At 63.8% G+C, this 26,521-nt stretch overlaps 1 protein-coding gene across 1 annotated transcript in view; it reads right to left on the bottom strand.

The window, feature by feature from the left end:
* BESB_061820 (uncharacterized protein) overlaps window positions 1–25,147 on the bottom strand; it is a gene marked incomplete at both ends in the record, with an annotated part of 30,929 nt that extends 5,782 nt beyond the window's left edge. The window contains 15 exons of the mRNA XM_029364596.1: window positions 377–1,419; window positions 1,827–2,078; window positions 2,127–2,376; window positions 2,716–2,844; window positions 3,406–5,577; window positions 6,073–6,460; window positions 6,913–7,249; window positions 7,756–8,067; window positions 8,283–9,444; window positions 9,903–10,705; window positions 11,041–11,285; window positions 11,785–12,289; window positions 12,787–12,921; window positions 13,520–18,748; window positions 19,208–25,147. Coding sequence (XP_029219304.1) covers window positions 377–1,419; window positions 1,827–2,078; window positions 2,127–2,376; window positions 2,716–2,844; window positions 3,406–5,577; window positions 6,073–6,460; window positions 6,913–7,249; window positions 7,756–8,067; window positions 8,283–9,444; window positions 9,903–10,705; window positions 11,041–11,285; window positions 11,785–12,289; window positions 12,787–12,921; window positions 13,520–18,748; window positions 19,208–25,147 — 18,902 coding nt within the window. The remainder of the gene's footprint in view (window positions 1–376; window positions 1,420–1,826; window positions 2,079–2,126; window positions 2,377–2,715; window positions 2,845–3,405; window positions 5,578–6,072; window positions 6,461–6,912; window positions 7,250–7,755; window positions 8,068–8,282; window positions 9,445–9,902; window positions 10,706–11,040; window positions 11,286–11,784; window positions 12,290–12,786; window positions 12,922–13,519; window positions 18,749–19,207) is intronic.
* Between the last annotated feature and the right edge of the window lie 1,374 nt (window positions 25,148–26,521).

Here is a 26,521-nt window from a genome sequence, read left to right as displayed (position 1 = left end):
CTAACTCGCGTCTGTCGGCACACGCGCAGTGACGCCGAAGCGAATCCATCTGCATATGAATCCGCGCGGCGTACCCGCCTGCCTGCATGCGCCGATGTGGTTTTCTTCAAATAGAGACACACACGCGAAGCTGGAGGCCTGTACACTCGCGCGCCAGACGCCATGCATCTACAAGCACCCTTGCAACGCCGTGTATGAATGTATGAATAGTCACATCCATCAACACATCGATGCACGTTTATTCATATTTGCATCCTCATGCATGCGTATGCATGTGTGAGGCCGATGAAGAAAGGCACTAGGCTATGTGAAAGCTGATATGGATATCGTGTCCTGTGCGTTTTTGCGCGATGCGCTCGCTGCGTCTCTTTCCCACCTGAAGAAGAGAAGCACGTCAAGGACGACGGCACGCTCGTCAAACAGTCGAAACGCGCGGATAACCAGCGAGCAGAGCCCGGTTTCGCACAGCCACAAGACGAGATCTCCTGCGTGCCGGGGGTCGCGCAGCCAAAGGAGGAGGTCTTCTTCGTGGCCAGCCGGCGCGGTCGGAAAGAAGGCGGGGGCGACGAGGCCTTCCCTGTCTGTCTCGACCCCCAGTGCGAACCCTGTGGCGGCTCTGTCCGCCGCAACGACCTGAAACAGATCCCTTTTCCCACTCGAAGCCGCGAGCGCCGTCCTCCGGGGGCCTCTGTCGGGCTCCGCCTGGCCAGCGGAGGGCTCCGGGCCTTCCCTGTCCCCCCGTCCCCCGCCCCTGGCGAGGGTCTGGGAGGCTCCGCCCCCTCCCCGTCTCTTTCCTCTGTTTTCGCGGCCGCGCCTCGCCTCGCGCCCGCTGCGCGCCTCAAGAGTCTCCATTTGGTACAGTCCAAGCAGAGTGAGCTCGAGGAGACTCGACTGGCGCTCGCCGTTCGGGCCGGTGGGGACGTCCCCTAGGCCCTCGAGGCCCTCGAGCGTCGACGGCAGTCTTCGTCCCTCTCGCGCCTGAGTGCGGCGCGCGGCGCCGCGGGGGAGCAGTACGCGCGCGTCTTCCTCGTCTGCGCCTCGTCGCTTGGCGCTTCCGCCGAAAGCGCCCGCCTCCTCCTCCTCTTCTGCCTCCGCCTCCTGTGCGTCGCTGAGTGGGAGGCGCTCGCGGGCGCGCTGCGCGCGGTAGGCGGCCAGTAGGAGCAGCAGCCGCGTCTGCATGTAGAGCCAGGCGTTGAGGCACGCGTGCGCGTCTGCGTCGGCGAAGCACGCGGCGTAGACCGAGAGCCGCGGGCTGCAGACCTTCAGCGCATGCAGCAGCAGCTGCTGCCCGACGCCTGCCGCCGGCGCGAAGTCGAGCGCGAGCGAGGAGACCGGCGGAGACCCCAGCGCAGGCGCCGGAGACTCGGCGAACCCTGGCGCAGGAGACGCGGACGACGCGCCGCGGGCGCTCACGCGCGACTGCAAGAAAAACAGTGCAGAGGCGCACAGAGACACGCACGGCTGCAGGCAGGCGGCTGGCGAGGCTTCAGGGTGGGGGACAGACGAACGAGCGACGAAGACGAGACGCAAACCGGCTGATCCTGATGCGACGGCAGAGGACTTGGGAAGTCTGCGACTGCGCAGACAATGTGAAGGAACTGCGGACGATCGTGTGAACTGTCGCGCGCAGGGAGACGAGACACAGGAAAGCAGGGACGGGCGAAGCGCCCAGCGTTGAAAGACAGCTGGCGACCATATACCGCCTGCAGAGGGCGACACAGAAGACCGAGGACGAAGACAGACAATGCGAGGACTCCCAAGGAGCGGCTCAGAACCACGCCAAAGAGAAAAACCCGCGACGTGTGCAGCGCGTGCGTCCGCATTACCTTGAGTAGAACCGACATGACGTCGGCGCCGTTCGCCAGCTCGAGACTCGCGGCGGCGTCGCGGGGCCCCTCTGTCTCCTCGCCTGTCTCCGTCAGCCGCAAGGTTGCGCCGTGGAGGCCCGTGGGGCTCGTACCGGCGCTTCGCGCCTTGCCCGCCCGCGGGTCGCTCGGGGCTTCGCCGGGGCGGCCCGCGAGGCCCCCCTCCTGCCTCTCCTGCGCCTGTCCCTCGAACGCCGGCGCCGGACGGGTTTCCTCCTCGGCGACGAAAAAGAGCGACGTCGCGCCGACAGCCGTGTAAGCCTCCAGAGAGAGAGGCGCCTCGGGCGCGGCGGGCGACGCAGCAGAGCCGGGCGCGGGAGCGGATGCCGCCAGCGGCAGGCCGAGGAGAGCGCCTGCGCCAGCGTCGCGGTCTTCCTCGAGGTCAGACAGCAACGCACTTGCAGGCACGCGAGACAGACGCCAAAACCGGGCGGTGGAAGGCGCAGTCGGGCGCTCCACGCTGCGCACGACAATCCGCAGGTGGTGGCGCAAAGGCGCCTCCCGGAAGTACCTAAAAAGAAAAAAGAAGACGCGAAGCGCCGGCAAGGAAGAGAGAGACATCAGCCGGCGAACCGGAGAAGGACGGCAAACAGGCGGCAGACAGACAGCGAGCTACCTACACACACATGTGCGTACGCAGATATGAATATCCATCCATACACATATACATGGTACATACATGTGCAGAGTGTCCATATGTGCACGGATTGAGGCTGCATCGGCATAGGGCTTGCTGCTGGACCAGAGAGAGGCAGCGGCAGGCCTCACACTCAAAGCGCTGCGCACGTAACAGAGCGGCGTGATTCAGATGGAAAGCAAACGAGACAGCAAACCGGGGCTGCGAACTGACCCGTCGATGATGTTGGTCATTGTCTGGGGAGGACACTGCTGCAGGTCTCCTTCATGGAGAAACAGCAACCAGTCGTCGTTCCGCGCTAACTCGTGGAGCAGCGTCAGCGACCGAGGGAGTTGATGAACTCTGAAAAAGGAACCCCAGTACACAAACAGACACGCGAAGACACCTCCAGACAACGCGGAAAGCCGCGTGGAGGGTCGCCTGTCGATGCACGTACCTCACGCCCGCCCTAGCCGCAAACCGAGGCCACCGCGGAGGGGGGGGGGGGGCGGGCTCGGCACTGGCGTGCGCCTTTCGCCTCTTGTGCGTCTGCCTGCTGCTATTGCCTCTCAGCGTCCTCCCTGGCCTCATTGTGCGACCACGGATAAGGACCACAGCATCTTCTTGATGCTCGTCTGTGCGGAATGCCCATCTGACTGACTTGGCTTCGTTGCCTTTTCACTCTCCCCACGAACTCGCGCACAACTCATCCCTTTCCGGCCGCGGGTTTTGCTTGTCCAGCCATTCCGCACCTCCTGGAGGAGGCGTCTCAGGACGCACGAGCGCCTGTAACCTGCCTTCCCTTCGGTTTCTGTTTGCTGTTGATTCACCGCGTTTTACCAGCTCTCGGCGCGCGCCCGGCTTTTTAAAACATTTTATTCCAATTTTTTGAGATTTCCGGAATTTTTTAATTTTTGTGCCTACCTGCAGAAGAGGCCGACGAGGTGCCAGGGCGAGTCGAGACTGAGCGGCGTCGCTGCGGCGGCCTGCGTCGTCGCGAGGTTCGGGTCGAGTGACCAGGTTGCCTCCTCGAGCATTCTGAGTGCCGCAAGCAGGTGAGGCGACGAAATTCCCGCAGAGCTTTCTTCTTCGTCCGCCTCGTCTTTCTCAGCCTTCTTCCTTTTCTCTGCGCCCTCGCTTCGTGCGGCTCGCGCGTCCGCGCCGCGCCCTCGCGCCCCGTCAGCTCCGCTCTCGGTGCCTGAGTTGCCCGCCTTGAGAGCCGCGTCACCCTCCTCGAGGGCCGTTGTCGTTGCAACGCGTTTTTTCGGTTTTGGGAATGAGAGAAAGAGATCAATGACTCTTGCTGCCTCGACGTCTGGTACCGCGTCTGCTTCGCTCTCGTCTTCGTCGTCCTCTTCAACCTCAGTCGTCGCGTCCTCCGCGTCGCTGCTCTCTTCACTCTTCTCGCGTCCCCCCACCCCTTCACTGCGGCTGGCTGTCTCTGATTGGTCTCCCTCGTCTGTCTTCGCCGTGGCGTGGTGCCCGTCGCCGTCCTCGCGGCGGCTGTCCCGCGCGCGCTCGCCTTCGTTCGCGCCTGCCTCCTTCTCTCCCTCCGCACCGTCTGCCTTCGTCTCTGCGGTGCCTCGCTGCGTCTCCTCTGCAGCTCGTCTTGCGCTCGCGCCCTTCTTTTCTTTCCGCGGTCTCCGGGGTCGGGGAGTTCTGCTAGTATAAGCCGAAGCCTGCGCCTGGAGCCCCTTGCGGTGGAGGTAGATTTGCCTGGCGGAGAGCGCGTCGACTCGCACGCGCTCGGTCTCGAGGCCGCAGAGTTCAAGGAAGCAGAGGGCGGCGGCGACCACACCGTCGTTCAACATGTTGTGCAGCGCGACTGTGAGCGCGACGTCGTGGAGCAGCTCCTGCTCCTCTTCAGACAGATTCAGACTCACTGAGTCCGCGGCCCGCTGCGCCCAGCGCGACAGGGCCTCGGCGACCGTCAGCGAGGCTGCGGCGGGGTCCGTCGGCGAGGAGGAGGCGGCGCGCAGGGCGAAGAGAAGATGAAACGCCATCGCGGGGCGCCCCTGGGCGATGTAGTACGCGATGCTGAGACCCTCAGCGGTACAAGCCGAGGCAGCCTCGCTCACGGCTGGCGAGTGAAGCAGCGCGAGTGCGCCGCCCGGCGACGTGTCTGCGCGGTCGGCTGCGTGAGTGGAGATGTCTTCCCCGCCGCCCTCTCTCGCCGCCGGATCGGCTTTGATGGACGAGAAGGCGCGACCCGACCTGAACCAAGCCTGCAGCACTCGCTCGCCTTCCGCCTCCTCTTGCCGGCTCACGGCTTCCTCTCGGGCGCGCCGCAGCCGGTCGCCCCCCTCGCTCGTCCCCAAGGCGGCGGCCTGCGCGGCGCAGAACGACCTCAGGCGGCGGCGTCTCTGTCTGTCGCGCTGGATCTTGAAGAGCCGCTCAAATAGAGGCAGCGGCCGCAGCAACCTCGCCGCGTCCATGCCCGTGATGTCTGACAGAAGCGTGAAAAGCGAGACATCGCCGCGCCACGTGGCCAGGGCCAGAGCAGACAACTCGCCTCCCTGGGACCCCGCGGAGACGACGCACGGCGGCAGCAGCCCTTCGAGACTCTCCACGCCTTCGCTCTCGCATTCTGGGTCGCGAGGGCGAACGCCGCTTGGCTTCTCTCCGCTCCGCGAACGCACAGCAGAGAAGACTGGCGTCTTGTTGGGTGAGGGCAGTTCGTCCCTGCCGCGGCGGCCCGGCTCCAGAGCCGCGTCGCCTTTGACGCCGCCGCTCCGCGACAGGCCTTCCGCGCAGCTGATCGCCGCGCCCGTCCAGCTGGCGCCGTCGTTTCCTCCTCCGCCTTCTCGCCCTCGCAGGGGCAGTCCCTCCATGCGCTGCTTGTGCTGCTGGCAAAGCACCAGCTCGAAGAGAGGCAGCGACAGACGTCCGCGCGAGCGTCTGCCGTCGCCCAGGTTGTCTCCGTCCAGGCTCTCGGTGCCTCGCGCTGACGCAAGGCGCGGCCCTGCGCATGACAGAGGAGAAAGGTACGAGAGAGACGAGGAAGTCGAGGCCGACGACGGAACGCCGCTGAACCGCGGCTGCGCTTCATCGGGGTAGTACGCGGCGAACAAGTCAGGAAAGTCTTCAATGGCGGCCCTGAGGGAGAAAAAGACGAAAGTGCGACACAAAAGACTGCATTTGTTAAAGCATGCGGTGCGTGCAAGACTGAAGGCCTGACGGATTTCCCTTCCAAAAACGCGTCCTCTTTTTGCTGCTGTTGTCTCCGTCGTGGCGATCTTTTCCCTCCTTCTGTCTGTCCTCGATCCTCGCCTTTGACACAGCTACTCTCAAAGTAGTTGGCACACGCTCGTTCGTCTTCCTTCTCTTCACTTTCCTGTCATCGCTGCGCCTCTCCCTCGCCTCTCCCTCTGTTGAGTCCTCCTCGTTGTCCTGCGCTCACTCAGCGTCTTCAGTGAGACGAGTACTCGCCTCTACGCCCCGGTGTGCCCTGTCGAATTTGCGCCCAGCGTTTCTTTACGTCTCTTTTTCCCTTTTCGCGCGGCCCTTCCTGTCCTTCGCTGCGCTGCGAGCTCCGTAGGCTCTTCTGTGCTGGACCGCAGAGACAGCGAGGGGCACCTTCGGAGTTCTCACCTCAAAGTTTCCTCCTGGAGACGCCAGGGCATGTCTGCGTCTGCGTGGACTGCGTCGAGAGCCGAAGCCAGTGGAAGCAGCATGAGCGAGGCGAGAAAAAGAAGCGGCCGCCCGACGAACGCGAGGGAATTGAGCGAAATAAACCCGACGTGCTCGCTGTCGTACGCGACAAGCTGGCGCAGAGAGAGGCCTGGTCGCTCGCCTTCCGCGTCCCTATTCCATCCTCTTTCTCCGACGCCTCCTCTTTGCTGCCCTATTCTCCACCCCCCGCGACGAGCGTGAGGCTCCCGGCCGTCGCCTGCGGGCGACTGTCCTCTCTCGCTGCTTCCGTGTGGCGGAAGCTCTCCACTCTCAAGCGGAGAGGATGAAATCGTCTGCTGCGTGCGCTCTGCTCACAGCGACGCGCAGAAGGCAGAGGAGAGGCGCGCGTAAGAAGCTAAAGCCCCGGTGCCCACACGCAGAAGCAATCCGTTCTGATCGATGGACGCAGGAGCGCAAGGGACCAAAGAACGCAACAAAAAGAGCCGAAACACGATTTTCAGGCAGAGAAACCCCAAACTTCCACGCCACAAAGCCAAGATACGCCTGCGTAGAACCAGACACATTCGCCCCATCTTACCATGCAGACAGACAAATATCTGCGTCCAAATATATATACATATAACGCTAGTTACAAATATATACTAATATGTACATGAGCAGATGCGTGGGAGGCAGCAACGTGCGTATCTGAAGTCTGCCGCGCCGGCGCACCACAGAGAGGCGAGGCTGCTTGAGCTGCAGAGGGCACGTAACTCCGTCTGACTCCGCGCTCGTCTATCGCAGCGCGGCGTTTCCTACCTTCCTTGAGCAGCAGCCACGCGGCCTGATGCAGCGCCGTCGCGAAGAGCGCGCTGTTTCCTAACCGCCCTAAAAGCAACACCGTGGGCCAGTACGCGCTGCTGCCCCCCCCAACGGCGCCCCAGCTGCCTGCTCCCGCGCTGTCGACGTCGAGACGCCCTTCCCTCCCTGCTTCGTTCGGCTCTTCGCCGTCCTCTGCCGCCCGCGCCGAAAGACTCGAAGAGACAGACGTCGCGCGCCAGCCAGAAGCGGCGCCCGCGCGAAGACGACGCGAGGTCTCTCGCAGGGCGCGCTTCAACTCGCGCACGGCTGCATACGTGCACCCGAGGCGGAAGACCTACTCCACAGCGGAGAGAAGACGAGGCGTTCCCAGCATATGAATACATACATATATGAATCAACAACTCGAACACTTTGCCTACGCGCTCACAGATGCACACGCCCGCCTTGACCTCCGCAAGCGTACGTCCACGCACTCGAGGTGACGCGCGAAGACGCTGCACGTGCAGTCTACCTCTCTCTCTAAGTCTATCTATCTATCTATCTATCTATCTATCTATCTATCTATCTATCTATCTATCTATCTATCTATCTATCTATCTATCTATCTATCTATCTATCTATCTATCTATCTATCTATCTCAATTTAGTTATCTATCTGTCCATCTATTTCTATCTACCTATCTAGCGAAAATTGATACAAGTCACAGGGAAGGAGTGACAGTGTGGCGGGCAATCCACGTTCTTCGCTTTTTCTTCCCAACCGCGAAACGAGGTCATTCTTTGTTTCGCTATCGCTCGCTTTGCTGCCGCTCGCTTCGCTGCCGCTGCCCGATTGCTCACCTGCAGGTGCGCGCTGACCAGCCCGGGGACTTCGTTGGCGATGAAGAGCAGCAGAAGGAAGCAGTGGAAGGGCGACACTCGGCGGAGCGGCATGAATGCGCGACTCAGCGACAGAAAAGGCTGTTCGTCCTCACGTCGATTCGCTTGCTTGAGGCGTCTTCTCGCCTCTCCCTCGCTCGCCTCGCCGCCCTCTGCTTCCTGCTCGCTCGCGACGTTGAAGAGGATCCCCGCCTTGGCGAGTCGCCGAAGCAGAAGAGGAAACCCAGCGAGGTCGCCGGTGCTTTCGCAGAGGACGCCTCGGACGGCCAGCTCCTGAAGGAGGATGTCTCGAATATAGGGCGAACAGGCGTCGAGGCCTCGACGCGCGAGGCGCGCGAGAAGACGCGGCACGAGAGACGCAGTCCCCCCCCAGAAGGTGCTGGGACAGAGAAACGTGAAGAAGAAGATGCCGAGGAGGATGAAGACGCCCCTGAACAACAGAGGCCATACTCGTTCACGTAGAGGTGCTCAAGAGGTAGCTTTCTCACCCAGAGAGACACGCCGCGCCAGTCGTGATGGCTGATGAAGTAGTCCAGCGCGTGCCGCCAGAGGCCGAAGGATCTTCCGTGGAGACTGAGAGACGAAGCAATAATCGAAAACACGGTTTTCTTCTTCCCTTCACCTTGGGGGCGATGCGAACTGACTTGCAAGGAGGAGGGCCTGCTGCCCCTGCCCTCTCGCGACCGCTTCAGCCCGTCAGCTTGCTTGTCTCTTCGCCTCTCTCCTTCCCTGCCTCGCTTGCTGGGCCTTCTCGTTTGGCGTGCTCTGCTGTCGCATGTCTTTTCTTCCTCTTCTTCTCCCTCTTCTGAGGAGGCCTTCCATCCATGCTCGCCGTTCCCCGCAGCGAAACCCGCCTTCCGCGCCCTGTCTGGCGCTTCTCTCTCTCTCTCATCGTCACCGAGATCTGTTCGCGCGCTCTTCATCTCTCGCTTCTTCTCTCTCTCGACAGCGTTTTCGCCTCTCCCGTCTCCGCCCTCCCCCGCTGCCTTCCTGCGGCGCGTTCGGCTCCGCTCCTCTCGTGGCTTTCTCTCCTCGGGCTCAACAGACCTCAGCTCGTCCAGCAGCGAGACGTAGCGGCGCTCGAGGAGAATCCGCAGAGACGTTCCACGGCTCCAGCGCGCCATCCAGGCGAGCTTCACGCAGAGGTAGCCGCTGAGAATCGACCGCTTGGGAAGGCGCATCTCGAGAGCCTCGAGAAACGAAGAATACGAGGGCAAATTTTCCGCCTCAGGGTTTCTCAGGCGACGACGCGACACGCCGACGTCCGCCGCTCCCGATTGTCTGTCGCCCTCCACAGGCTGCGCCTCGTGTGCAGCGTCCTCGTCGCGGTCAGTCCAGTCAGAATTCGACAGCTCGAGACCCACGGCATCCTCTGGCGTGGGCGATCTCTTCCGCGATGCTCTGCGTCTCGCTGCCTCTCCCTCCGCCCCTCGAGGTTCTCCGTCGTCCTGCCCGCTCTCGGCGTGAGCAGATCGAGCCGCGCGCGGCCGCCGCGAAGACCTCTTATTCCTCTCTTCGCCTCCTCGTCGAGATTCCTCCAAAGCTCGCCTGCGGTGACCCAGTCCCCTCCAGGGCAGGCGAACCGAAGCGCGGCAGAAAGAGAAATCCAAGTCGCGAATGTCCGCGTGGCGACAGTGCCAGCATATGCCCCTGCACCCCACACAAAAAAGAAAAAAAACTGGGAATGCCGCACCGAGTCGAGTTTCACCGGAAGCCGCGTACGAGACCATTCGGCCTAGATCCAAACCCCGTCCGTTTATCTTCTCGTCGGTCGGTTTTCACTCTCCCATTTCATTCGCTGTTCTCACTGAGGCATCTGTTAACCATCTAACTCTTATATCGTGACTATCACAAGCATACGGCCCAGGGGAACCCCTCTGTCTGCACTGGGCCTGTGTGTGTCTCAGTCTGTCGTGGCGAGTTTAGCTGCTTTCTCTCCCTGTCTTTATGCGTGATACGCCCCTCCACCTGAATCTTTTCTCTCCGAAGTGACTGAGAACACCCCACACGTTGATGTCTATCGCGTGGCACGTTTTCTTCTGCGGCGCGCACTCCCCCCCCCCTCCCCCCCGCCTCTGAAGGTACGCCCATCTGTGCGCATGCGATACCTCATCTTCATCAGGCGCGTTTCTTCGGCGAGCTGTCCGGATCTTTCCTCTGCGTGGTGCCCGCCAAAATCTTTTCGCCGCCTCCTTCTCACTCCGCCGTCATGCTGTCCTCTCCTCGCCGGGCTCGCAACCAGCGGACTCGACAGAGAGGCGCTTCCGTCGTTGGCCTTTTGAGGGAGACTCTTCTGCTCGGCGGCCGACTCTCGTGGAGGATCTCCAGCGGGCCACCTCTCTTCGTCGGTGAACGTCCTGTCCTTCGCTCCTGCGCGGCCGCCGTCGTCTCCTTCCAGCTCCTTAACTGCATCGTCGTCCTCTCTTCTCTCTCTCTCGCGCTTTGCCCCTTCCTCTCTGGCTTCCTCCCGTCGGCTTTCGTTGCCTCGCTCGCCTCTCTCCCCGGATCTTTTGGCAGTCTGCCGCTTCCTTGTCAGCAGCTTCGCCTCCTTCTCTGCCTTCTTCTCCGCCTCGACGCGCGGCGTCTTCCCCCCCCCGTCCCAAGCCGCAGCAGTCCCCGCGAGCTTCTTCGCGCGCCTCCTCAGCGCCGGCGCGTCCGCGCCGCGCGGCTGGTCCCCTGTCTCCTGTCTCAGCGGCTCGTGGGTTTGGGCGGCATCCCCGCCGTCGAGGCCCGTCGCGGCGCTGAGCGCCTCGTTCAGCGCCGCGGCGGCGGCCGCCGTGTGCGAGTCGAGCCCCTCGCCGGTCGCCGCGGAGCCCGCGCCCGTGGAGAGATTGTGGGGAAAGGCCGGGACTCCAAACATACGCGCACACGACAGATCGTCCACGTCGCCAACCTCCAGGTGCGCCCAGGCCTGCGGCGGAAGTAGAGCCGAAGGGGGAGACATGCCCACGAGATGCAAAACGCGAAGGCGAGCGAGAGGCGAGAGGGTAGGCAAAGCCCAGACGCCCCACCCCACAGGCGCGCCACATCGGCACGGACCGACGCAAGTGGATGAACTAGAGGCAGGAAAAAAGATACGCCGGTGAGCTGCATTCGAAGGCACGCGCTACACGCCTATACATGCAAAATTATACAAATATGCTCCTTTTTCAGCCGCGGCAAAGTCCCCCCCCTTCCGGCGAGCAGCGAGCGCACGCGTCGCGGCAAGCTGAAGCGCCTGCTGACGTTCCCCTGTGTGTCGCTCACCGTCACAGCGTCGTTTGAGTAGTGCGAGATGAGCGCCGCGGTCTGCGTCATGTCCTGGGGCGTCGCGGAGGCGCCTGGAGAGCCGGCGCGCCCGGCGGTCGGCTCGCGCCGGCCGGGGGCTCCAAGCGCTGGCGGGGAGGAGGCAGCGCCGTCCTGCAGAGAGAGCATCGTGTAGTCGCGGTCTTCGTCTGAGAGGGAGTGCGACGCCACCACGCGGTCGCCGCAGAGCTCGAAGTCCTCGCGGCCTGAGGTGCGGCGAGGCGAGACGCAAACGGATCAACGGATTGAATTGAACGAGACGCAAAAACGCCGGGCCTCGCATGCAGGCAGAGACCTCTTGCGACACATCTTTCTTCTTCTACCTATCTTCATCTACCAGCCTGTTTATCTATCTAGATTCATCACAACTACCTACCTACCTATCCATCTGCCTACCTGTATTTATCTGTATCTATCTATCTACCTATGTATCTCTCTATAAATATCTATCGATCTGTCTACCTATCTGTATCTATGTATCTACGTATCTATCTATCTAGGCGAAGAGCTCAGAGAGACTGTGTGCTGGCGCACAAACCAGGCATCCACGCAGACGCACGTCTACGTAAATATACATATATGTATGCATCTGCATGCTTGCCGGTTCCTCCGCGGAGTGCCTGTGCGCGCGTATCTCCTCTTTTCGCTGCAGAGACCGAGGCGCGCGCGAGTTAGGCAGCTCCGCTCCCCCCCGTTCGCTCCTACCTCGCCCGTCTTCGCGCTGGCGCGTCGCTTGAAGGAAAGCCTGCAGGCGCTTGCTGCAGAGTTTCCGCTCGCTGCCCTCGCACTCGCGGGGGTCTTCAAACAGAAAGAAGGGTGCCAGGCGCGCGAGGAGAGCGGCCTTCGTCTCCGCGCCGACGATCCCCGCGCAGTCGAGGCTCATCCAGAGCGCAGGGAACCCGCCAGGCGGCCACACCGCGACGCCCGCGACTCTCCCGCTCAGCGGAGGGAAGACGAACTCCTCGGCGAGCGCCTCATGCTCTCCTCTCGCGGCTGCGCGCCGCTTCGGTGAGGGCGAGGTGGAGCGCGAGGGCGCCGAGGCCGCGCCGTCGTCGTGCCGCTTCGAAGGTTTCAGAGGCAGGGAGAGAAGAGAAGAAAGCGGCGGAACTGAGTCAAGAATGTGAACAGGCTGCTGCAAAGTCAGCGACAGCGTCACCTGCCGATTGAACTCGGCCGTGTAACACGGATTCGTGAACTCTTGCTCCAACACCTGCGCAGAAACAGACGCGCAAACCGGAAACCTCCAAGACGTGGGAACATGCGCCGAAAGAAGGGTGGGCGGGTGCCTAGATGAAGGACGACGCACCAGAAACGCGGGGTCGCCACGAGGCAGAGAAGAAATAGTAAAAAAATGAAAGGAAAGGCAAGGATGCGCGAAGAACAGCGACCAGCCAAAGGTCGAGATATACAAAGAAGGAAATATATGTATAAGTATTTATAATTGTTCAGAAGGGGAATACAACAGCACACGATAGCTGCGTCTAGGCATGGGTACGAGAGTATAGGCACTGCGGAGGCGGGGGCACTGAGACACGCAACGGGTGCCAGAAGAGACAAAACCCGGCGATAAGGCACAAGTATCCGCGGAAGAAGGGGAAGGGAGCACGACGCCCAGAAAGGATCGTGGACTCCACGCGGCCGTGGGCAAAGCGCGCTCCGCCTGCAGCCACTGCAGAGAGACGATCGGCTGTGCAGTGAAGCGCGTACCTGAAGGAAGTCGATGAGCCGCAGCTGCGCGCGGCTGAGACGCCCCATGTGCCTCAGGTGACGCAGCAGGCGCCGACGCACCAGCGGCCGCGTTGTGGAGAAGGCCGCCGCCATGCAGAAGGCAGGCACGTTCACCTGAGCAGACGCAGAGAGTCCGCGCGCGCATTTTCACACAATTCCACCCACAATCAGAGCGGTTTAACGCATCTAACTTGACACTAGACTAAAAGCGTTTCGTGAGGTCGAATCCCATTCTCTCTATCAGGCTTTAAAAATGTTTTCATATATACGTATATTTATATATTCATGCACGAACTGAGAGCCACATATGTTGGTTCACAGGAATAGGGGAGTATACACACCCAGACAGAGCACAAGCAACCGGCCCGCATATACAAAAACTCACAAGTGAATAAAAATATATTCAAATATACATGTAAATAGATATGAATAAGTGTGAGAGTAAGCGGGGCTTCGAGAGGGACAGGAGGTCACCATAACGAATTAAACAGCAGCGGCAAAAGGCGACCGACGCGCCGTGCAGAATCCAGTAGTCTCTCGCTGGAAACAGCGCCGCGGGGAGGAAGTCGGGCAAGAGGACGACGAGAAGGCGTTAGCGAAACGCCACAGAAAACACCAGAGTCTACGAGAGAAGAGAAAGCAACTGAGCACAGCACATGCACATCACATAGCCTTCCTGACAGCACGAAAAAGGAGTTTCGTGTCTCCGTACCCCGAGTTGCCTGAGCATCTGCATGCCGACGAAGAAGAATTCAATTTGCTGGTTGCAAAAGAGCTGGAAAGCCATCCGCCTCCCGATTTTCTGCAGCGTCTCCATAGCCGTCTCGTCTGTCTCCTCCCCGAGTTCGCTGCCTTCCACGCTCCGCCTCCTATCCTCTTGTTTCTCTCCCCCTCCATATTCTTCTCCACCGTCTCGCTTGTCGTTCTGCGGCCGCTCCAGCCAACGCGATCGGGGCGCCGCGGCCGCGGCAGTCCCCCGTCGAGACTTCTCTGCGATTCGCTCGTCGGCAGAGAGCGAGCCGCAGGAGTGCGCGTCTGTCTCAAGAAATGCCCGCTTTTTTGCGCATGCAGCGGCTCGCCGGCGCTCCAGCCACACGAGCGCAGAGCTCACGCGCCCGGTGAGAAAGCCGTCGCGAATCACCGCCTCGACGTCTGCGTCCGCAGGCCACAAGTTCTCTCGAATGCTGCAGGAGGTGACGGCAGCTGCGAGAGCAGTCGCCTCGGCTCGCGCTGCCGAGAGATGGCGAGCGACCTGCCTCTGTTCCTTCTCCTCGCGCCTCCCTTTCCCCGTCTTCTCTCGTTCCTCCCCCTGTTCGGCCTGGACCGCCGCGGCCTCCTCTTCCCCCCCGGCGACAGCAGCGGAGGTCGCGCCGCCCGCCTGAGACACCAGAGAAAAGGAGATTCGTTCGCCGCGTGGCTCGCGCTCCTGCTGCTCGCCGCGAGGAGAAGAGAAAGGGCGCGGCGAGGGGGGCGTGGAGCGCGGACGCGCCGCGTCGTCTTCACTGGGCTCTTGCGCAGTCTCGTCGTCGCTATCCGTCTCGCGCGTCTGTTCAGGAAGCCGAGCCCCGCGGAGCCTGCGAGCTTTTCGCTTGCAGGAGGGGGCCCGAAGAGGAGCGGAAGCGGCCTCACGCGTCGCCTCCCTTTCTTCCTCGCTCTCGAGCTCCTCGACATCTCGTCTCAACGTTCTTCGCTGGTAGTCCGTTTCCTTTGCTCGCGGGGGGCGTTCCTGTCCGCGTACGAACTCCGCTGAGGAAGTGCGTCGCGTGGCCGCGAACGCCTGGCGCTGAGAGAAGTGTGCGGCGGAGAGGCGGCAGACCCTGGCAGACGGGAGAGAGACAATGAGCGCCTGCTGCAGCGCGCGAATGAACTGGAGATAGGCGGTCAGCTCCGAGAGCTCCTCTGTCACTTGCTGAGCTCTCTTCTCTGCGCTCATCTCCGCTTCCTCCCCCAGGCCTCCAGGATCGCAAAGCCCCTCCTCTATGGGCTCTGCAGAGGCTGCAGTCGGCGGTGACCCGCCGCCCGGGCACGAGGCGGAAGATGCACAGACGCGCCAGGGAGCCGCGAGCCGAGAGGCCCTCTCCCGTCTACGCGTCCGGTCTTCGCAGATCTGAATCTTGCGCATGACGCGGCGCCCGATGAGTGCGTTGATGAACTGCAGAATGATCGCCAGCAGGCGCGACCCGAAGGCGCGATCGACGGCCAGAAGCGAAGACGCTGCCGCAGCCGCGGCCGCCGCGCCCGCCTCGAGAAGGAGCCTCTCTTGGCGCTTCCCCTCCGCGGACGCTTCGCCGGAACGCCCTCGCGCGGACGCAGAGGAAGGCGCTCCCACCGCGGCGCAGCTGGAAGGAGCCGCAGGGACGCCACTCCGCTCGCCCCCGCCTGCGCCGAAGGCCGAGACGAGGCTCGAGGCACTCGCCGACGCCCCGGTAGTCCAGTGGGAGGCGCCCGCAGGAGAAGACCCTGCGCCCGAAGGCGCCTCCGGGCGCGCGAGACTTCGATCTCCGAAGAGCAAGAGGACATTCGAGACAGCTGGGTCGCTGAATAGGCGCGGGGAGAAGGGCGCTGAAGCTCCGCCGAGTGCAGAAAGCGCGGAAGAGGGGAGAGACGCGCCGCGATTCAGCGACGCGGCCGCGAGCGCCATGCACCGCGCGGCGGCCGCGCGGGCGCGCTCGATGGCCTCCGCCGCCAGGAAGGGAAACTGGAGCCCCACGAGGGCGGGCGAGATGCCCGGAGTCTCGGGCCCGCACGGTCCGAGACGCGGGTCGGCGCCGTCGGACAGAGTGCCGAGCGAGGGGGAGGGAGACAGCCTGGCGTCTCGAGGGTGCGTCGCCTCGCGCAGTTGACCCGTAGGCGCATGCGGGGCAAGGATGCAAATCGCCGGAAGCGGAAAGCCGTCCTTCGCCGCGAAAGGCGCGCGGCCGCGATGTACGCCGGCGAGCACAGAGGCGCGTCGCACCTTCCGGACCGCATCACGCGCAGCAGCAGGGGCTGAGGCAGGAGCTGAGGCAGCAGCAGAGGCACCGCCCCCCTGAAGAAAGCCGGCGTTCGCGCGGGCGGACTCCGACGCACACGAAGCGCAGGACGACGAGGGGGGGGGCGGTGGCACCGTCCCGCTGGACGGAAGCGCCTCGAGAGCTGCGCACTGCAGACTGGGCGGCGAGCTTGTCCTCACAGCGTTGCCGTTGAGTAGGGGCCGCCCCGCGGTGCTCCAGGCCCGGGGCTGGGTAGGGAGACAACCGAGCGTAGCTGAGGGAGGAAGGAGAGGGCTCTGCGCGTTCGCGGATAACGCCGGATAGAGGCTCGAGGCAGAAGGCAGCAGGCACTCGCGCGAGGGAGAGTGAAGCAGATCCAGCAGATAGACCACTGTCGCATACAGTCCTGGGGCGACAGCAGTGTAGAAATCCGCTTCATGCTCGAGGGGGGCGGCGCAGCTGCCGCCAGCGTCGTCTCTCCAGGTCTCCCTTCCCGCGGAGGCCACGACCTCGCGACGAGCGCCGCAGGCCGCCCCCCACTCCTCGCCAGCCTCTGCAGGCGCCGCTCCGGTCTCCGACCCCGTCGGCTCCAGGTCTGCGCCTCGGGCGTCGGGCTCTGGAGCCGTCGCGTGAAGCCCAGCGGAGGAAGAAGGAGGAAGCGAGGAGGCGAGGGACAGGTCGGAGGCAGGCGGGAGGCGAACCGGCACAACGAGGCGCTCCGTGCTGTACCCGTGGAGAACGTACAGGATAAGCATGCGGACGGCGACCATTTGCTGCGGCTCGGGCAGGAAGCCGAGCGCAAACTTGACCTTTTCCAGCTTTCGGTACCTCAGGCCGACAAAGAGGAGCAGGTGACACAGCGACTTGAGGGCGACGCCGTTCGCGGCGGCGAACGCGGCGGCGGAGGTCACCCCTTCGAAGATGGCGAGGTTGAGAAGCACTGAGAGCGGGCTCTGCGAGGGCGAGAGCGTGAAGAGCGACAAGGCCGAGAAGAGGTAGAACGCCTGGTCGCTCACGCAGAGGCCTTTCCAGGGCGACAGCACGCGGCTGGCGAACAGCTGCCACCGAAGCGAGCGACTCACACTCAGCCTCCTCGTCGCCGCCGCAGCGCGGCGCGCCGAGGAGGCCGCGGCGTCCGTCCGCACGGCGCTGGGCGGGTCTCGCCCCGCAGGCGTTGTGGACCCTGCCCACGCGGCCCCATGATCTGGCGCCCGCAGCGGTGAGGCATAAGGGAAGCCGAGAGACAGCTCACCTTCTTCCTCCGGGATATGCGGCCAATGCAACAGCCAAAGAAGGTGGTGAGGAGACGCGGGCCCCATCGAGGAAGAAGAAGCGGAGCCAGACCAGCGAGCGGCGCGGCAGGGAGACGCTTGCAGGGGAGAGTGCCGGGGCTCAAGGCGCTGACCCTGAGCCCCCGCTGCAGACTTACACTCTCGCGCTGCTCTATCTGCACTCGCCTCCGTCTCCGGCGCGTCGGGCGGACAGGCGCACGCGTAGGACGCTTCGACTGCAATGAAATGGAGAGACAGATGAACTTGCATCAGGGTGACGCCGCACTGTGTGTCGTTGTCGGACCACCTTGCGTGCCGGCATGTGCTCCCTCCGCTTCCCGGTCTCGCGCCTCCTGGGCTGGGCACACTCCCCGCAAGCGCCCCCGGAGACCCCCTGCCGGCGGGGGCTGGAGGCCCCAGGCCCGAGCCAGCCTTCGGGGTGGGCCAGCGAGAACGGTCGTCGAGTTCGTCGCTCCACGCGTCGCAGCCTGAGTCCTCGCTCCCGCCAGTCGATGCCCAGCTCTCTAGAGAGCTCGAATCTTCTACGTGGTTTTCCCCAGCAGGCCTCCAGGCGCACGCCTCGGGCCGCGCACTCAGCACGGGGGAAGGATCATACGGTTTCTCCGTATCGAGTAAGGAAACCGAAAGTGCGTCGTCGGGAGCGTTACGCATGTCCGCCGAGCCCCGCGTCTCGACGCGCCTCTCCGTATCCAGGAGGGTCGCCTGTGACGCCTCCTGCCCCGTGGCGTGGCCAGAATGGAAGTGGCACCCTCGGGCCGCGACCGCGTGACGCCCGTGCCGCTGGAAGGAGTCACCAAGGGACGAGACTGCCTCACGCGTGTCTCCCTCGCGTCGCCGCGAGGACGCGGCCCGTGCGCGCCGCGTCTCTTGCTCTCTCAGCAGATCGACGCCGCCGGCGAATCCTCGCTCCAGCCACGCCGCGGCAACCAGTGGGCGACAGCTGATAAGCCGCGACGAGGTAGATGGAGACTCGTTCGCTCCAGCGACAGGCTCCATGCGCACCCCCGCCGTCGAGGCCGCACGCCTCGCACTGCAGGCGGAGACCGACCGCACGACCGAGGTCGCGACGCTGGAGGCCGAGGCGCCAAGTCCGGAGGCCCACGAGGCCCCCGAGCTGACGCTGGAGACGCTCTCGTGCGGCCTGGAGCGGCTCCACCCGCCACGGGGCCCCACAGGCCCCCCCCTGGAGCCCGCCTCAGTCCCCGTTGAGGTACGTCCGCCCCGCAGCGCGTCGTCGCTCGGCCGCTTCGTGCGCGCGCGGCGACAGCCGCAGCAGAAAAGGGGCAGGCGCGCGCCCGTGAGCCAGGAAGGCAAGATCGCAGGCCCCAGACATGCGGCGCACCCACACGCAGGCGATTCAGAGACCTCATGCCAACTCTCGGCGTCCTCGCGACTGGATAGACGCGCCGACCACGACCGCTGCTGGGTGCTGAAGGGGCATGGCACATCTTCTTCGTCAGAGCCGCTCGCCGACGCGAGCAGCAGGGGCAGAAGATGCTCCTGAGCGCCCGGCGGCAGCGCCGCGGACAGGAGCGCGAAGAGGTCTTCGGCTGCTGCGCTGGGTTCCCCCGTGCGCAGGCCCGCGGGGCTGAAGGACCCCGAGGGGAACGGCGAGCCCCCCGTGGGCGCCTCTCGCCAGGGCAGGCCCTCGTGCGCTGGGAAGGCGCCCAAAGAATCCTGAAAACGCCGAAGGACGATTCAAACATAACCGATTTGGCGGGTAATCTCCATGTACCGAGACATTTACGTCCAACGCTTTTCGCACAGGTTTCCCTACACCACAAAAAAGGTCCAGTTGACTCCGAGTGCCTCTCCTTTCTTAACGGCATCCCTCTGTGCGAGCGAAGGGGGACAGTTCAACGCTTTTTTCGCACACAAACAGCTGGTCACAACACGGGCGGTGCGTCTGGTGTGTCTGTTGTGACCGCTTTTTAGACACAGCAGTTACTGCAGCCGTAGACGAATGGAGAATCTAGAGTAGCTCTCCTAATGCACTCCAGAACATATGCATGCTCCGTCCAACAAGCGGTAGTGAACTCTTTTGGCCTGATCCTAGGGACGCAGTGAGCTAGCTAGCGATAAGGAACTTGAACGCCTGCTGCGGATACTGTTTCCTCTCTGATCGAGGCAACCTACCCCAGCAGCCAAGGCAGCATCGGCCTCTCTGCGCATTCGCAGCTTCATGAGGGCGCCGCTGCTGCGATCCATGAAGGTGTCGAGCTCCAGGAGCATGACCGAGGCGTCGCTGCTCCAGCCGAGCGGCCCGCCTCGGCGCGCACCTCCACCGGCATTCACGTTGGAGGCGAAGAACTGCGCAGGCGAACTAAAAAGTAGACGGTCTCGAATGTCGTCGTCTTCCGTTGCCCGCTCTTCGCCGACCAGGCTGCCGTCGCCTGCTCCCGCAAGCGACGCGAGCTGCCCCCCGAAGAAGCTCGCGCTGTACGTCGCCTGGCCTGAGGTTCCTGAGATGCTGCTGGCGCCGAAGGCCCCGTACAACGGCGGAGGGACCGCCCCGCTCCCCACGCCCCACAAGGCCCCGGGATTCGAGACCCAGGACCCGGGGGCGCTCGGGGCGACGAGTCGCAGCACCGCGTTGCCGCCGCTCTGCAAGTGAGAGAGCAGAAGTCGCTGATGGCGCACCTGCTGAGGCGACGCACCCCCAGCCGCATGCGATGGGGGGGGGGACCCCAAAGACAGCTCGAGAAGTTCTTCGGGCTTGGGGCGCTCAAACCAGCGCCGACGAGGGCGCCCAGCGTCCTCCTGGAGCCCACAGCGGCTGTCACTCGCGGCGAGCCCGGAGCCGGCGAGACCCTGGGGCGCTCCACTCAGGGACTCAAGCCACGGCCGGCCCGATAGGGCCCCCAGGCGGTAAGACGAAGCAGAGACGAAGGGAGTCTCAAGCACCTGAGAAACGCCCCCGCTGGGCTCAGTGCCGGCCGGACACGCATGCGGGGCCCTGTCCCCAGACGCGTCCCGGAAGCGCCCCTCGGGCGCGAGCGCCGCGCGCCTGTCGTGCACCGGCGGCGCGCAGACGGCCCTCGAGGCGCGAAGAAGGGACAGCGCGAGGAGGTCAGCCAGCGCCGCCCTCGGCGGCGCGGGAGACGGGGACCCGCCGCGGCGCGTGAGGGCGGTCAGCCCAGTCTGCGCCGTCTCTCCCAGGGAGCGAGGCAACTGGAGAGAGCCTATCGAGGACAGCCGCGAACTCTGAGCGGTCGCCGGCGAGCGAGACCGAGGCTTGGAGTCCCGCTGCTGAGCTGACAGACGGCCAGCTTGGTTCCTCGCTAGGAACGTCTCCACCTGCAGCTCTGCGGGTGTCGCGAAGACGACGACTGCAGGAGGTGTCCCGTCAGGTCCGGATACCAGGCGCCAGGGCTCTGCGGATCCGCCTGTGAAGAGAAGAAAGTCGTCTGTCTCACTGTCTTGTCTTTCTTCCGCTACGTCCCCATCGGTCCACAGACCGTCGCGCGTGTAGACACCTTGCTCTCGCGCGGCTCCAGCCCTCGCACGGAAATCGTCGCCTCTGCCGCAGCCTCCGCGACGCGCCTCTGCGTCGCCTCTCAGCTCGGCCTCTCTTCTGAATGCGAAGTGAAGTGCCCGTCCGCCGCCCGCTCCAGGAGCCTGTCGCTTCCGCGGGCCTGTCTCGCCAGGCTTCGCAAACTCCTCCGCGTGGTCGGAAGCAGTCCGCCAGGCCGCCTCTCCCCTCTCAGGGTGCGACTGAGCCTCTTCTGCAAAAAGCGATGACTGCCGGCTGTGCTCCTGCGGCGACATCGGGAAGGCTGGCGGGGTTGTCTCTCGATGCGCAATCGACCGCAGGGAGCCTCCTCCAGGCGCACCGGTGCCGAGAGGAAGGTGCCGCCGTCCCGTTGAGGCCTCCGCGGGTCTCCAGAGGGCCTGAGGGACGATGGGCACGGCGCCCAGGTCGCGGGTGAAGAACACAGAGAGATTGACTCGACTGCACTCCGCGAGGAGATCGTCAAACGCCTCCGCCGGCGTCGCGGGCAGCTCGGCGGGGCGCTGGGGCACTGACCGCGCGCCCTGAGGCCGTCCGGTATGCGGGCGCGGAGACGGACAAGAGCTGGGCCGCGACGACGCGCGCGGACTCTTAAAGCTGTCTCCACGCAGAAGATCATTGGGGTCGTCGATGCCCGCGGGCGAGGACAGACGGGGCGAGCTTCGCAGCAGGCTGCTCGAGGGAGTTAGGCGCGAGCATTCAACCCGCAACCGACTCTGAGACGGCTCTTCGTCCTCCGCAGCGCCGTTCAGAAAGGGCGGAGTCGGGCCGTTGCACTGGTTGACCGCGATCGCGTGTTGGCTACCACCGGCACCCGTTGCAGGCGAGGCCTCTCTCTGAGCAGATTTCCGCTCGTCGGCGCCTCGCGCTTGGCTTACTCCGGCGCGGCTGGCGTCCTCAAAAGGCCTCACGCATGAACCAGAAGCCGCGAGGGTGCCGCCTAGGCAGCTCGGGGCGTCAGGGCCGTCCGCGCGCTTGAGTGAAATGACGAGAGGAAGGAGATTGAAGGCTGACGGGAAAGCCGACAGAGAGGCAGAGACATGGTGGAGCTGGGTCGCCCAGGAGAGACTCTCAGCCAGACGCCGACGGTCTTCCAACACCGCGACCCACGACGGACCGGAGGCCCCCCCGGCCCCCCCTGGGGCTCCAAAAGGCCCGCAGGACGGTGACGAAGGTCGCGCGGAGCCGCGCGACGAGGAGGAAGACGAAAGCGAGGGCGGGAAGAACTTGGAAGCTGCAGACGGCGGCAGAAGCGCGCTCACAGCAGTCGCACAGAGGTAGCTCGCCGACGCGCCCCCCGGCGGAGACGTCGAGTCTCCAGCGCCGCTCGGTTGCCAAAGCGAAGAAGGCGACGAGAGGCCCGACAGCGAAGACAGGCGAAGGCCCCTAGAGGGTGACGACGACGCGAGAAGATGGCTGGCGGTCTCCAGCGGAGAAGAGGCAAAGTAGGCGTCCAGGTCGATGCACCAGACGCCCTGATCGCTGTCAGTCAGAACCGCGTAGGCGCAGTCGACCCTGACCTGCAGAGAAAGAAAGACAGGACATCGCACGCAAGGGCGACGCGCCCCGGCCAAATGCTTCTGGTGGGCTCTCCACGGCCCCGAGAGCCACGCGACAGCGTCCCCTCGCCGACGCCGATGCGCCTGCTCTGGTCCCCGAGGAGACGCCCGGTCGCCTTCGCCGAGAAGCTCCTCCGCTGCCGCCTCGCCTTTCTCTTCGCGCGCCCGCTCACGTTCTCCTCGCCAGCTGTTCCCCCCCGCCTCCCACATCGAGCCGGCGGTGGACGCTGCGGCTGACAGCGACGACACCGCAACCCCGTGGAGCGCCCCCGCGTCCGCGCATGCGGCCGCGTCTCGCGCGTCGGCTGTAAAAATCCGAGGAGGCGACTCTGATCTCCTCCTCAGCGCCGCGTGGGTGTAGTCTCTTGAGGGGGAGAGAGAGGGACTCAGAACTGGGGCGAAAGCAGGCACGGGCGTCGCGGAGAGAGGAGAGTAGCTGTGCAGTGTCACGGCGTAGAGCGCGACGCCGCAGAGCGACCAGATGAGCAGATGCTGCCTCGGCGGAGCCGTGAGAGCAAACAGAAGATCATTACGTGAGGCGAGAGAGAGGATCTGCACTGGCGCCAAGGCGTGCGTGCGCGCCTTCCAGAGAGACGAGGCGAAAGAAGGCAGCGACGGCGAGTCCTGAGACGTCGATGACAGATTGCGCTCATACACACTGAAGCCCAGACTGCGTTGGAGCCAAAAACGGCGTTTCACAAACAGACCGCGATGCGAAACCGAGCACCAGAGGGCGACGGAGTAGTTCCAGACAATGACGATTTCATCTGGTTTCGAGGTGGCGCAGAATTGGAGGCGAAAACAGCCGTGGGCGCGGGCGTCGCTCTCGGTGCCCCCCCACGCACGCCGCGCCGTGGGGGGAGCGGGAGCTCTGCGCTGACTAAGAGGAGACAGCGAATCGGCCTCCTGCTGGTGCTCTGCCACACGATCGCTCTCCTGATGCCAAGGCGACCCCCCTCTGGCGCGTCGCTCCACCTGCCCAGTGCTTTTCTTCGCAGCCAGCCGGCCTTTCCGCTTCTTGACTGTGACGAACGGGACGAAGGCCGTCAGGGGCACGCGAAAGCGGCGAATCGAGTTCTCAGCATCCGTGCTGAACCAACTCGCAGGCGACGCCACACGGCCGCCACAACCGTGGGCAGTGGCTGCAGCGTCGGCAACGTGCGAGAGCGGGAAAAGCCCTGCCTCACTCCCCCAGCATGCCCCAGGCCCTGGCGCGTGGGGCGGCCCGGGGGGGACACCAGCCGCGTCTCGCCAGTCGCTGCGAGGCGAGCCGAGAGCAGGCTCCCCCACAGAGTACCCCAGAGAAGAAGGCGCCCGTGAACTCGAGGACGAGAGAAAACTGTCTTCGTCAGCCTCTTCCGAGTCGTCCGTCCTAAATTCGGAGAACGACGGCGTGGCTGCGAACCCGGCGCCCAGCGCGGCGGCGGCGAGATCTTGAGGCGCGCGGGGCTTCTGCCACCACCATCTGTCCCACTCGATGAGCCACGGGGACATCTTAGTGCGCGCGGAGGCCCCGTGCCCGTGTGCCTCTGCGTCTCCCTCTCGCAGCCGCGTTTCGTCGGAGAAAGCGCGGCTTTTCGGGCACGCGCAGAGCGCCTCGGCAAGGTGTCGCTGCCCCCAGGGCCCGCCAAGGTAGCCATTCGGCAGTTCGCCCTGCGCCGAAGAAGCCGCGCCGCCGGCAGGCCCCCAAGCGCACCAGTCCTCGTAGCAGCAGTCCACGAGCGGGGCCTCCGCGGAGGAGATGCGATCGAAGAGGAAGAAGTCGACGGAGGCGTCCGCGAGGGCGACCAGCACAGGGACGCTGGGGAGCTTGAGAAAGCGCTCCTCTTCGTCTTCCTCGCCTGCACTGAACGCGCTGGGCAGCGGCGCGTAGAACAGATCGCATGCAGCACTAACCACGTTTTCCCCCGCCATGCGAGAGCGAGCGCCCCTGCGACCGCTCACCACGCGTCGCCGCGGACGCGCGTGACGATCGCCCTCAGGCGATGGCGCGCAGGCCGCCTCCTGCTGGCGTTGCCGCAGGAGCAACAAGCGAGGCTCCGGAACTTGGAGCCACAGCATGTCCCAGGTGACATCCGAGAGGCGGCCGTCGCCTCTGCGAAGAAGCCCCGCGTGCGTCGCCGGGCGCTGCGACGCAACCCTCTGCACCGAAGAAGAGGAAGCAGCGTGCGAAGTCAGAGACGAGGCCCGCGAGAGCGGAGGCCACGGCAGGGCCGCAGCGGACTCCCGCGCGCACGACGAGGCCGCCACGCGCCGCGGCCCCACCCAGACAGCCCCGCCACACCGCGACGCGAGCTCGTTCAGGCACGAGAAGTCCGACAGAGGAGACAAACCCTCCGCCTCGGCTTTAGGGCCTGCCGAGGCCTCCACATCGGAGGCCTCGGCAGGCCGACCCTTCACGCTGCAGAGGTAACATAACATCGAGCGGACGGGGGCGGCGTGCTCTAGCGAGGCGCGCGCCAGCGCGGAGAGGGCCGTGGGGGGAGACGCCTCGCCGCCGCCAGCGCCTGCGCTCCCCTCCTCACGGCGCTCCGGCGGCCCTCTGCGGCGCGAAGCATCTGACTCGGAATCGACCTCAGAGTCCTTCGCCTGCGGCTCTAGCAGGACCCCACAGCCCCCGTGCCCAGCTTCGCCGTGCGGGAGGCCGCTCGCGGCTGGCGGAGAGCAGGCCGCCAAGTCCTCAGGTGTGACGAAGGCGTCGCCTGGCTTCCTCGGGCGCCGCAGTCCACGGCGCCGCTCCCTAGGCTCCAGAACAATCAAGACACTGCGGTCTAGTGAGATGCGCACAGTTGCGTCACTCGCGGACCTCCCAAGAGGCAGAGGTTCGTCGAACGCCCTCACGCGCGAGAGGCAGAAGCGCTGCGGGCTCCCTTCGAAGGGGAACTCGCTGCACTCTGCGCGCGGCCGCTGCGAGCAGGCCTCTGGGGGGCACTGGAAGCACATGTCTGCTTCCTCACAGCCCGCCTCGGTGTTGAGTGCGGCGGACGGCGGCGCAGCGAAATCCATGGTGCAGACACGTGCGTGGACCTGGCAAATCAACAGACATGTTTCGAGAGGGCGGCGTTACCGTCTCGAAACGGCCTACCCGAACAGGGATACAATTTATACACGACGCATGGATGGAAACAAAAGGTATAGGAACTGGTACGGTGGCAAACAAACGGGTCGCCGACGTCGTGGCAGTGGAACTGGCAGGAACGACGAAGTCATGGAAAGCGTTAAACCGAAAGATGACAGAAGATAAGAGAGGAAACTGAGTTGTAATGTGTCGACCGGGACTGGCGTCGTCAGCCTTGTAAGCCCCCGCACACCTGCCCTCGATGCGGTTCGCTCCTACGGACGAGGTGTGATACAACGGATGGACGGAAAAGCAGGCAGTTCTAGAGCTCGTATGGTCTTCCAAGCCTCTTTCATGTCCACTATGACGCGGTAGGCAGCGGCGAAGCCGTGGGAAGGTCCAGAGAGGGAAATTTATTCACGCTTCGACTGCAGGAGACAGAAAGCATACTCGGATTGCCCCTGCGTGTTTAAAACAGAATCATCTGCTGACAAGAGTGCAGGAACATGCCAAAGAAAAAAGCCGAGCGACTGACGATTTGCCTACGAGAAGGAGAATCACAGTCGGAGACGGCAGGTGCCTGCGAGGTCACCAGAACATATCAGGCTCGCAAACCACATCACTGCAGAACTGCTTCAGGAATGCGACTATGATACAATACGTTTTAAGCCGCTTTCTTCATGTCTGCAAGGAACCAGAGAGAATGCTTGCTCGCTTGTTGAGTCGAGATCAGAAGTCGAAGCCTTTCCGACGTTTCTGGTCACAGCTTGACGACAGGCCGACTTTCCGCACCTGCATGCAGATGCTTTTGGCTCCGTCCGCACAACGATTGGCAGGTCAAACGCGTTGTCAAGAGACAATACTATATTACAATGTTGTGCGTACTCAACCTTCCGAGCGCTCAGAGGTCATGATTGCAGGAAGGATCGGCATCCTTGCGAGGAGTGTTTCTTTTTTGTGTGGATAAATACGGTATTCCACATCGAGGCTGCATGCGCCCAAGACAAGGTAGACGACAAGGCAGAGACACTGTTCAGAACCATTGCCGCCTACCTATAGAATCCAAATGTAATAGCTCGGTTAGATTATTTACTTCACCGAGCGGACAAGCGTATGGATCCTTTAGCTGCTACCGACCGTATGCGAAGCTTACGCTAGTAAGCGTTTCAGCCGAGCGCACAGACCTAGCGCGAGCGTGTCACGACATCCGTGCGCCCGCCTCACAGGTCTTCTTTACGTGACGCAGTAGTTGCGTTATTCATCACGTCTTGCCTACCCTTAGCTGAGGAACGAAGATGGTGCCCTTTAGCTCATCCGCCTGC

Source organism: Besnoitia besnoiti, chromosome V (genome assembly GCF_002563875.1).
Source record: "Besnoitia besnoiti strain Bb-Ger1 chromosome V, whole genome shotgun sequence".
NCBI lineage: Eukaryota > Apicomplexa > Conoidasida > Eucoccidiorida > Sarcocystidae > Besnoitia > Besnoitia besnoiti.
The sequence above is the reverse complement of the archived record's forward strand: the minus strand, read 5'-3'. Positions and strand labels throughout refer to the sequence as shown.